This window comes from Panthera onca, chromosome A3, assembly GCF_046562875.1.
Source record: "Panthera onca isolate mPanOnc1 chromosome A3, mPanOnc1 haplotype 2, whole genome shotgun sequence".
NCBI classification, from domain to species: Eukaryota; Metazoa; Chordata; class Mammalia; order Carnivora; family Felidae; genus Panthera; species Panthera onca.
In genome coordinates, this window is record NC_138341.1 from 18,905,953 (window position 1) to 18,918,925 (window position 12,973).

Sequence of the window (12,973 nt, forward strand, 5' to 3'; positions counted from 1 at the left end):
GAGGCCTACCTGCCTGCCCTAACCCTTCTCCTACATTATCTTCTAAAAGCATTTTTGTAATTTAAATATGGATCTAAATAAAATGAACTGGAATTGTTTTGTATGGTATGAAGAGGGATCCAATTTTTTCACCAGATACCCAATTCTCCCAGCATTATTTATTGAAAAGGTCATCCTTTCCCAATAGTATTGCACTGTCTCTTTTATTATAAATCAAGCATCTATATATGTGTAGATTTATATATGGCTCTGGCTCTTTTCCATCAGTCTATTTATCAAGACTTCTACCAACATCAAATCATCTTAATCCTAAGAGGCCTTAATAACCAGTAGAGCAAATACTCCCACCTTGTTCTTCCACAAAAGTCTTCACTATTCTTAGTCCTTTTTATTTCCATACAAATTCCAGAATCATTTTGTCAAGTTCCGCCCCAAAAAAGTTGATTCTGAACAGGATTATACTGAATCTATTGATAAATATGGAAGAACAAACAACTTTTAAATATCCAGTCTTCCAACTTATGTAATGGTATTTCTCTCCATTTATTTTATTTTCCTTTAATGTTTCTGAACCAAGTTTTATTCTTCCCCCCAAAACTGTACATGGAACTTAATTTATTCCCGGTATCTTCTATTCTAAGTGAGTTTATAAATAGTAATTTTGCATTTTTATGCAGAAAATTGGTACACAGAAAAACAAAATTCTCTATAATGATTGGTTTAATGTTGCAAGATGCTCATTACTATACTTAAGAAGTTATCTGGGGGTGCCTGGGTGGCTCAGTCAGTTAAGCGTCTGACTTCAGCTTGGATCATGATCTCATGGTCCGTGATTTCAAGTCCCACGTTGGGCTCTGTGCTAACAGCTCAGAACCTGGAGCCTGCTTTGGATTCTGCGTCTCCCTCTCTCTCTGCCCCTCCCCCACTCATGCTGTCTCTCTCTGTCTCTCAAAAATGAATAAAGTTTAAAAATGTTTTTAAAAAAGAAGTTATCTAGAGACAGCTTTGGAATTTCCACATGCATAATTATATCACCTACAATGACAACAGTATTGTTTACTCCTCTTCAATACACACACCTTTGTATTGTTTTTTCTTGCCAGACTACACTAACTGGGATCAGTGTACACTGTTGATCAGAATTGTTCACTGCAGCCATGCTTATAATACCTCATATTAAAAGTTTTCATCTTTCAACATTAAGTATGTTTGTTATAGGTTCTTATAGATACCTTATATTCTTCATTCTCTAAGATGAATGATCTTATCAAAAATATTAAATTTCATCCATTTCTTACACATCTATTGAGATGACCATATGATTTTTCACTAATATGATAATGTGATTAATTTACCTTAATTGATTTCTCTCATGTTAAACAAACCTTGTACATGTTAAATATAATCAATTTGGTCATGATGTATTATTATCCTTCTTAAAGCTTCCTAGAAGTCACGTTACTATTTTCTTTAGGAGTTTTATATCCATGTTCACAAGTGAAACTGGGTTCCAATTAACTTTCTCATACTATTCTACATAAGTTTTTCTTTTTAATTGTTTTGAAGATATATTTGACATACAATACACTGAACATACTTAAAGTATACAATTGGGTAAGTTTTGAAGTAAATACACACTTGTGAAACTACCATCACTCTCAAAATAAGTAATCTACCCATCATGCTCTTCCTCATGTCCCTTTGTAATCCATCCCTACAGCCCTTCCTTGACCTCTATCCGATACCCAGGCAACAACTGATCTGTGTTCTTACTTACAGATTAGCTTGCATTCCCTAAAATTTTATATGTATGGGATCGCACACTAAATACTCTTTTTTTTCCGGATTCTTTCACTGAGCATAATTATTTTGAGATTCACCACACTGTTGGTTTACTAATAGTTTCTTCCTTTTTATGGCTAAGCAATATTCCATTATATGGATATGCCAAAATTTGTTTACTGAGTCACATGTTGATGGCCATGTGGATTGTTCCTAATTTGGGACTATTATCAAAACAGCTATGAACATTCATATACAAGTCATGAAGATTTTCCCATAGGTTTGTTCCTAAAAGTTTTACACATTTTTCTCTTAAGTTCATGCCTTTATCCTCTTAACCTTTAATGCTTAAAGAATCTGACACATCACATTTTGCATTCCTAATATTGCATATCAAGGTCTCCTTTTTGTCCTGACCAATCATGCCAGAGGTTTGTTAATTTTATTAGTTTTTACAAAGAAGCAACTTTTGATTTGTTGATATCTATACGTCTTTGTTTCAAGTTCATATTGTTTGTTATTTTTTGTTTACTAGTAACACTGAATTAGAGTAACAGCTCTTAACAGCAAACAAAATTCTCTTATATCTTTTTGCTGTTTCTTATATTCTGTATATCACTAAACTTTGAAAATTAGTTATGATTTAAGACACAATATATGATCAATTTTTATAAATCCTGTGTATGTTTGAAAACAGTGTTCATTCTATATTTGTCTCAGGTAAGTATACCCACTAGATCATAAAATAAGGTTGTCCAAATAATCTATAGGGCATTAACGTATTTTTTTTTTTTCCTTATTTGGTCTTTTAACTACTCAGAGGCACATATCTCTCACAATGACTGTCAATTGGACTCTGCAGATCTGTCAATTTTTGTTTTATACAATTTGGAAACACAGTCATTAGGGAATTACAAATTCTAAATTGTTACTAAATGACTATTATGGACATTTTATATGAATAAAACCATATAACATGTAACCTCTTATGTATGAATTACTTCACTTAGCATTAAGTCTTTGAGGTTCATTCATGTTACATCTACCGGTACAGGGTACACCCATTCCTCTTCAAAGTGGAATAACATTCCATTGTATGGATTTAACACATTTTATATACCCATCCAGCAGTTGATGGACATACGGGTTATTTCCATGTTTTGGCTATTATGAATAACACTGCTATGAATATTCATAACTGAGGTTTTGCATGCCTTTCCCCACAATTTTACTTGGAATCTTTCTATATCTTTCTTTACACATAGATATGTCTCTTATAAACAAAATGTCATCAAATTTTGGTCTTCCCCAGTCTGACAAATTTGTCTTTTATAAAGAACATTTAGGGCGCCTGGGCAGCTCAGTCAGTTAAGCGTCCGACTTCAGCTCAGGTCACGATCTCACAGTTCATGGGTTCAAGTCCTGCATCGGGCTCTGCACTGACAGCTCAGAGCCTAGAGCCTGCTTCAGATTCTGTGTCTTCCTCTTCTCTCTGCCCCTTCCCCACACTCTGTCTCTCTCTCAAAAATAAATAAACATTTTTAAAAATTTTTTAAATAATATAAAGAACATTTAGTCCCTTTACATTTCATGTCATTTTTTATATAATTGGGTTTAAACCTACAATTACATGTTGTGCTGTTTCTCACACTAGTTCTATGATTCCCCTCCCTTTCTTCATTCCATCTGGACTGATATTTTTGTTACTCTATTCCCCCTTACTAACAGTTTAGAAATTATGTTTCTATTAGTAATTACTCTAGAACTTAAAACCTGCATACTTGGATCTCAAAGGTCCCCCTTCCAAGTTTGATGGATGAAGACTTTGCCAGATGATCCCTTACTCTACTTCAGAAAATAACTATAAAACCTGTACATAGTAATACATAAACATATACTTGAAGGAACTGGTGAGTAAACAGAGATACAGAGACTCTGTTGGAAGTTCATGGTCACTTGCAGAAAAGGAGAACATACAGAGAGCAAGCTCCCCCCTCTCTCTGGCTTTCAGCACAGGGCTAAGTATAGTGAGGCAGGTGAGGAAGATGATGTAGGGAAACTCCTTAGCTTTCCAACCTGAGAGTTCAGAAAAGAGTGTGGGAGATCCCACAAGAGCAAGAGCAGGTGAAGACATCTCCAAACTCTATTTGCCCACATCTCTAAATGACCCCTAACAAACAAAGGCAGAGGGCAAAGAAACCAGCCACAGATAAAACATTTGAAAGGAGGCCAAAGCTGCCAGCTCTGTAGTTCAAGCCTAAAACAGAAAATCATCTATAAAACAAAGGAAATATTACGCATAAAAGGAAAATAATAAAATCCAAAGCCTTCATAAACTAACATTAATAGTATCCAGGATGCAATCCAAATTGCCCAACAAATGAAGAACCAATGAGAAAATAAAATCAAGCAGGCCTAACAGTGAGATGAAACCAGATGTTGAAGAAGCTAACACAAAAGGATTTTAAAGCAACAATCACTAACCTTGATGAAGTAAAACAAAATACGTTTAAATGCGTGAAAATCATACTAGAAAAATATAAATAATGAAAAATAATTAAATGTAAGTTCTACAATTGAAAAATAATTTCTGGAAAAAAAATGTGTTGGCTGGACGAAACAGCAAAATGGACATGACAAAGGAAAAAGTAATGACTGACTGAAGACAGATGAATAAAAATTACACAAGATGAAGAGACAAAAAGATTGAAAAAAAGACAAATTAGCAGACACATGATAACCACAAATAAGAGTAAACAGAAAGCCCATACTGAGAGGCATATCACCACTAAGCTGTTAAAAACCAAAGCTATAGAGCAAATATTCAAAGCAGCAAGAGAAAAACCATATATTATATAAAGCACAGGAAGAATGATCCAATTAATGGCTTTCTACTTCTAGGCTGTAATGTAGGGGACATAGAATCCTGGTGGGAATCAGCTGACTGACTCAGTAAGTAGAAGAGACAAAGCTGAGATTCCAAGGACCCCAAGAGGACTTAGAGTTCACCAAAAAGAGTACCAGAGAAGAAACCACTGCACAGGAAGAAAACTTAAGAAATAGCCACAGGGCCTCTCCAGACTTCAGCTAAATATTGCACGCATGTGAAGAAATCACTCACAGCTTCGGGAAAAAAACACCCAGAAGGACTAGAAGTAACAGTATTTTATACTCACAAAGAACCAGGAGTATTGCCAGTTCCCAGAAGCCAGATTGGTAAACCTCATGATTCACAGGTCATTGTGTATAATACACACAAGGACCCTCCTTCATTAGTGGGGAATAGTTAGCTACACTGAAGACTGCTCCAGATCCACGTAACAACTCTTAAAAGCACGATTCAAAAGAATCAAACTGTTTTCTTTTTTTTTTTTAATTTTTTTTTTTAATGTTTTTATTTATTTTTGAGAAAGAGAGAGACAGAGCATGAACAGGGGAGGGGCAGAGAGAGAGAGAGGGAGACACAGAATCCGAAGCAGGCTCCAGGCTCTGAGCTGTCAGCACAGAGCCCGACGCGGGGCTCGAACCCACGAACCGTGAGATCATGACCTGAGCCAAAGTCGGACGCTCAACCGACTGAGCCACCCAGGCGCCCCAATCAAACTGTTTTCAAGTAAGTTACGGTGTCCCCTCAAAAAACTCAAGAATATTTATTTATAATATCCTACCTAGGACTCAACAAGGCAAAATTTATGTCTGGCATCCAATAAACTTGCCAGAAAATACAGTATATAATAAAAATTAATCAAATAAAATCAACCCCAAACTAAGATGTTAGAATTGGCAGATAAGGACATTAAAGTAGTCATTATAAAGATATTCCAAATGTTGAAAAGTTTCTTATATTTTTCTACAAAAGATACAAAACAGACCCACACAGAACCTGTAGAGATCAAAATAAAAACATGTAAGATGAAAAATATAATGAACCAGACAAAGAACAGATTAAACACTTTAAAAAATTAGTTGACTAAAAGAGCAAAGCAACTTCCCAAAATGAAACACTGAAGAGATAGTTTAAAGCAAACTTAGGGGTGCTTGGCCGGCTCAGTAGGTAAAGCATGCGACTCTTGATCTCGGGATTGTTGAGATGGAGCCCCATGTTGGGCGTGGTGATTAGTTAAAAAATAAAATTTTTGGGGGCGCCTGGGTGGCTCAGTCGGTTAAGCGTCCGACTTCAGCCCGGGTCACGATCTCACGGTCCGTGAGTTCGAGCCCCGCGTCGGGCTCTGGGCTGATGGCTCAGAGCCTGGAGCCTGCTTCTGATTCTGTGTCTCCCTCTCTCTCTGCCCCTCCCCCATTCATGCTGTGTCTCTCTCTGTCTCAAAAATAAATAAACGTTAAAAAAATTTAAAAAATAAATAAATAAATAAAATAAAATTTTTTTTAAAAAGTCAAAATTAACTTATCATCAGTGAACTGTGAGACAAGATCAAGCAACTTATAACTGGAGGACCACAAGGACAGGAAAGACAAAAACAAGGGAGACAGATAAATATTTTAAGAAATAATGGCCAAAAACATTAAAACTATGATGAAAACTAGAAGCTCACATATGTCAGGAGCTCAATTCAAGAATGAGAAAAAAAATAAATGGAGAAAACGCTACCAAGGAATATCATTAAACAAACTGCACAAAACAAGCAATAAAGCAGAAAACAACCATTAAAAGCAGTTAGAGGAAAAAGATACACAGCCCAGCAATTCCACTCCTAGGTATCTACCCAAAAGAGATGAAAATACATGTGAACACAAAGACTTACACATGAATGTTCACAGCAGCATTATTCATAACAGCCCAAATTGGAAACAATCTAAATACATATCCAATGTGTGCCTTATCCATACAATGGGTACTACTCAGCAAAAAAAAGGAAAAAAACAGCAACACATGGCAAATCATGGATGCTCCACTAAACCATCATACTCACTGAAAGAAACCAGACATAAGAGACCACATACTGTGTGATCCCATTCACATGAAATGTTCACAAGAGGCAATTTTTTTTTAATTTTATTTTTATTTTTTAATATATGAAATTTACTGTCAAATTGGTTTCCATACAACACCCAGTGCTCATCCCAAAAGGTGCCCTCCTCAATACCCATCACCCACCCTGCCCTCCCTCCCACCCCCCCATCAACCCTCAGTTTGTTCTCAGTTTTTTAACAGTCTCTTATGCTTTGGCTCCACAAGAGGCAATTTTATAGAGACAGAGATTAGATTACTGGTTGGCTGGAGGGGAAAACAAGGATTTACTACAAATGGACATGGTGGATCTTACAGAGGGAAGAAAAATGTTCTAAAATTGCTTTATTCTAATGTTGTACCACTTGGTATAGTTATTTTTAAAATCACTGCATTTTAGGGGTGCCTGAGAGGCTCAGTTAAGCATCCAACTGACTCTTGATTTCAGCTCAGGTCATGATCTTGTGGTCATGGGATCGAGCCCCACATAACGCTCCATGCTGAGCATGGGGCCTGCTTAGGATTCTCCCACCCCTCTCTCTCTGCCCCTCCCCTTCTCGTGCTCTCTCCCTCTCTCAAAATAAATGAACTTAAAAAGCTGCTTTAAAAAATCACTGCATTTTATACTTGAAATGAAATATATAAAAAATGTAATATATATATATAAAATGTAATATATATATATATATATATATATATATATGCACACACACACACATATATATAATATATATATATATATATATATATTATATATAAAATATATAAAACTGTTACGGGGCACCTGGCTGGCTCAGTCAGTAGTGAGTGACTCTTGATCTCAGGGTTGTGAGTTCAAGCCCCATCCTGGATGTGGAGATTACTTAAAAAAGAAGTCTTAAAAAAAACTGTTACAGTTTTATTGATAAACTAAATATTGATATTTATATATCAGTGAACTGATATGTAAAATAAAACTAAATAGAACTGCTTTCTTAAAAAAAGTTAACTTTTTCAGACATGGAAAAGGTGAAACAATTTACGTCCTGCAGACCTACTCTGTAAGAAACGGAGGCAGGAGCACCTGGGTGACTCAGTTGGTTAAGCGTCCAACTTCATCTCAGGTCATGACCTCATGGCTTGTGAGTTCAGTTCAAGCCCCACACCGGGCTCTGTGTTGACAGCTCACAGCCTGGTACCCGCTTCTGGGATTTTGTGTCACCCTCTCTCTCTACCCCCCCCCCCGCTCATGCTCTCTCTCAAAAATAAATTAACATGTAAAAATTTAAAAAAAAAACTGCCTGGGTGGCTCAGTCGGTTAAGTGGCTGACTTCAGCTCAGGTCATGATCTCGTGGTCCGTGAGTTCGAGCCCCACGTTGGGCTCTGTGCTGACAGCTCAGAGCCTGGAGCCTGTTTCAGATTCTGTGTCTCCCTCTCTCTCTGCCCCTCCCCTGTTCACGCTCTGTCTCTCTCTGTCTCAAAAATAAATAAACGTTAAAAAAAATTTTTTTTAATGTGGGCAGAAAGAGAATTATAGCACATGGAAACAGAGATAGCTACAAAACAAGGAACATCAGGAAGGTAACTACATCAATGAATCTTTAAGGATGATGATGGTTATTAGGATTATTATTTAAATCTCTTCAAAAGGATGTGTAGTGGGAAAAAAAGTATGACAGCAATAGCACAGGAAAGCAGAAATGCAAGCACACTATTTTAAGGTCTTCTACCATATGTGAAATGGCATGTTGTCACTTGAAGGTAGATGATGACAAAGTAAAGACACATACTGTAAACCTTAAAGTCACCATGAAAATAATAAAATGTAACAAGCTAACAAAAGAAGTCAAATGGAAGCATAAAAAAATATTCAGGGGTGCCTTGGTGGCTCAGTCGGTTAAGCACCTGATACTTGATTTTGGCTCGGGTCTTGATCTCACAGTTCGTGGGATTGAGCCTCTGGCTCTGAGCTGACAGCACAGAGCATGCCTGGGACTCTCTCTCTCCTCAATCTCTGCCCCTCCGCCACTCACGAGCACACTCACTCTCTCAAAATAAATAAACGTTAAAAAAAATATTCAATTAATTGAAGGAAGAAAGAACAAAAAGGAAAAAACAGAACAAAGTACAGATGGACAAATAGCTAACAATCATCAAGATGATAAATTTAACTTTATCAATAGTCATATGGGGGTGCCTGGGTGGCTCAGTCGGTAAGCATCCAACTTCGGCCTGGTCATGATCCCACAGTTCATGGGTTCAAGCCCCACATCAGGCTCTGTGCTGACAGCTCAGAGCCTGGAGGCTGCTTCAGATTCTGTGTCTCCTTCTCTCTCTGCCCCTTCCCCACTCATGCTCTGTCTCTCAAAGATAAATAAATGTTAAACAAAAAAAATTTTTTGAATAGTTATATGAAATGTAAAAAGCCTGTTTTGGGGGAAATGAGCATATTCATTACTTGGTTTATAGTTACATTTTCATAGGTATATACATATGTTAAAATATGTCAAATGTACTCTTTACACTGCATAAACATTTTGTATGTCAATTATATCTCAATAAAACAGCTTTTAAAAAACCAACAGTGGAGGCACCTGGGTGGCTCAGTCAGTTAAGCATCTGACTCTTGGTTTCAGCTCAGGTCATGATCTCATGGTTTCGTGAGTTCGGACCCTGCATAGGGCTCTGTGCTGATGGTGTGGAGCCTGCTTGGGATTCTCTCTCTCCGTCCCTCTCTGCCCCTCCCCTGCTCACACTCTGTCTCTCTCAAAATAAACTTAAAAATTATAATAAAAAAACTGAAAATCAACAGTAAAATAAAAAGGAGATTCTAAAATATATTCAAAAATTCTTTTTAAAAAGGCAAGAAAGGAGGAGTGCCTGGGTGGCTCAATCAGTTAAGCATCAGACTTCAGTTCAAGTCATAATCTCACGGTTCGTGGGTTCAAAACCCACATCAGGCTCTGTGCTGATAGCTCAGAGCCTGAAGCCTGCTTCGGATTCTGTGTCTCCATCTCTCTGCCCCTGCCCCACTCGCTCGCTGTCTCTCTCAAATATAAATAAACATTAAAAAAAAAATTTTTAAGGCAAGAAAGGAGAAATAGAAAAGGAAAACGACTGACACAAATAGAAAACAAGGTTGTCCTCCAATCCAAACAGGTAATTACAGAAACATTTACAGACTATATCATCAAAATAAATCAAGAGAGTGTCAGATTACAAAAACACCCAACTACACATTATCTATTTAAAAAACACTGTAAATATAAAGACACAGAAAAGTTTATAGTAAATTAATAGAAGAAATGTCCTGAACAAAAAGCATGAGAAGTCTACACTGAACACAGATGAAAACAGATTTAAAAATGAAAAGTTGGGCAACTGAGTGGCTTAGTCAGTGAAGCATCTGACTCTTGATTTCAGCTCAGGTCACAATCTCATGATTTGTGGGTTCAAGCCCTGTGTGAAGCTCTGTACTGATAGCACGGAGCCTGCTTGGGATTCTCTCTCTCTCCCTCTCTCTGCCCCTCATGCGCGCGCTCTCTCTCTCTCTCAAAAATAAATAAATCAACAAATAAGAATAATTAGACCCAAAAAATTCAGTAAAAAAAAATTTATCACAATAAACTTAAATTAGAAAGAAATAATAAGATAATCAAGAAAAAACCTACAATTTGTAAACTAAACACACTACTAATCATTGTGTCAGAAAAAATGACATTAGAAATTATTTTGAAGTATATGACAGTGAATATACAAGAGATCAAAAAATGTGGGATGCAGCTAAACAGTGTTTAAAAGAAAACTTACAATTTTCAATGCCTATATTAGAAAAGAATTAGTTTCAATCAAAAAAACTCTAAGCTTCCATTTTAATAATCTGGGGAAAAAATAAAATTAAACCCAAAACAAACAAACAAAACAAAACCCAAGAAAAGTCATGAAGGAATCTTAAGTGCATATTGCTAAGTGAAAGAAGCGAATCTGGAAAAGATTATATACTGTATGATTCCTACTATATAGCATTCTAGAAAAGGCAAAACTATAAATAAAGACAGTTAAAAAAAAAAGTCTATGTTACCAAGGGCAAGGGGAGGTGAGTGGTAGAACATACATATATAGGATTTTTAGGGCCGTGAAAATACTCTGTATGACATGATAATGATGTATACATGTCACTATACTTTTGTCCAAATTCATAAAATGTGCAATACCAACGGTGAACCCTAAGGTAAATCTATGGGTTTTGTTTATGATGTGTTACTGTATGTTCCTCAATTGTAACAAATGTACCCACTAGTGAAAGATGTTAATAATAAGGGAAGCTATGGGGTGCCTGGGTGGCTCCTCAGTTAAGTGTCCAACTCTAGATTTCACCTCAGGTCATGGGCTCTCAGTTTGGGAGATCAAGCCACAGATCAGGATGCTTGAGATTCTCTCTCTCTCCCCCTCCCCCACTCCCTTGCACACCTGTGTTCTGTTTCTCTCTCTCACTTTCTCTCACTCTCTCTCTCTCTCTCTCAAAATAAATCCACTAGAATGGATAAAGTTAACAAGAACAGCAAAACCAAACGTTGGCAAGGATGAGGAGCAACCCAAGTTCTCATACATTACAGGTAAGAACATAAAATATAACAAACTTGGAAAACCATGCCAATTTAAACATACACTTACCATAGGACCCAGCCATTCCTCTCTCAGGTATTTACTCCACAGAAATCATAACAAATGTGCACACGAAAATGTGTATGCAAATGTTCATAGTAGCATTATCATAACAGCCAAAAATAGAAGTGAACTAAATCTCCCTCAGATGGATTAACAAATAAATAAATTGTGGTACATATACATACTTTTCCTCCCTCCCTCACTCTTAGTCCCTCCCTCCCTTCCTAACTAAGGATGACTACTCAGAAATGGAAAAGAACAAAATATTAGTATACATGACACAGATCAAAATTTCAAGATTAGGCAACTTTTTCTATAAAAGGCGTGAAACTAAATGTATGTAAACTTTGCAAGCCATACAATCTTTCTCTCACAACTACTCATTCAATTCTTCTCTTGTAGCACAGAAGTAGCCATGTGAAAGGTACAAGCATGGTTATGTTCCAATAAAACTTTACAGAAACAGGCAAAAGGCTAGAAGTGGCCCACAGGTTACAGTTTGCTCACCCTTGAGCTAAGTCAAAGGAGTCTTCCTCAAGGACACAGTTCACATTTTTGTAAGCCTCCTAGCACTTATCCAAAGGCTAAAGCTAACTACTGTGTCAGTGAGTGAGAAGAATCCAACATAATCTGATTAAGAAAAATTACCTATGGATCTGATCTTGTCTGCTGGAGCGAACTGGAGCTAATCCATCTATTTCATCAAAAAATATTATAGAAGGTCTCATCAAATATGCCTAGTATAAAAAGAAAACAAGTGTTATTTAGAGTTTTCATTTTTTACATTTAAGTATTGTATTTTCTTAATAGGTAATATAAGCAAATGCTACAACATGCAGTAATTAAGGAAGATAGAATAAAAATGAAAACTCCTTACCACCCACTCTCCAACCACAAGGCCTCTCCCAGTAGACAACTACTGTTCCCAGTTTGTTTACCCTTCTGTGTGTGTCATTTATATATGTACACAAATATTTTAAACATACTATTTTATTTAATGCATTTTAAACAAGGTATTCACATTGCTTTTACCAAATAACACAGTCTATTTTATGTAACTATATATATTTTCATTATTTTTTTTATTTGAGAGAGAGAGAGAGAGAGAGAGAGAGAGCGTGGACATGTGGGAGAGGGGCGGAGAGGGGTGGAGAGGGGCAGAGAGGGGAAGAGGGAGAGGGAGAGGGAGAGGGAGAGGGAGAGGGAGAGGGAGAGGGAGAGGGAGAGGGAGAGGGAGAGGGAGAGGACGAATCTCAAGCAAGCTCCATACTCAGCACAGAGCTTGACTCAGGGCTGGAGCCCAAGACCCTGGGATCACGACCTGAGACCAAGTCAAGAGTTGGATGCTCAACAGACTGAACCACCCAGACACCCCTGAGCAATATATTTTAATTAGCTTCCATATAAGTGCACAATGATCTGCCTCATTCTTTATTAACAGCTACAAAATGCCCCACTGTATGGTGTGCCATAATTAAACTAGTCTCCTATGTGTGGACATGTAGGCTATTTTGTTTTATTTTTAAGTTTTTAATTATTTATTTTTGAGAGAGAGAGTAAGCGTAAGCAGGAAA

The 12,973-nt window shown here is 36.9% G+C and overlaps 1 protein-coding gene across 3 annotated transcripts in view; it reads right to left on the reverse strand.

Moving 5' to 3' along the window:
* ATAD2B (ATPase family AAA domain containing 2B) overlaps nucleotides 1-12,973 on the reverse strand; it is a 165,116-nt gene that overhangs the window by 83,319 nt on the left and 68,824 nt on the right. For all 3 annotated transcript variants that reach the window (XM_078444933.2, XM_078444932.2, XM_078444934.1), the window contains one exon: nucleotides 12,048-12,136. In XM_078444933.2, the coding sequence (XP_078301059.1) occupies nucleotides 12,048-12,136 (89 nt within the window). The remainder of the gene's footprint in view (nucleotides 1-12,047; nucleotides 12,137-12,973) is intronic.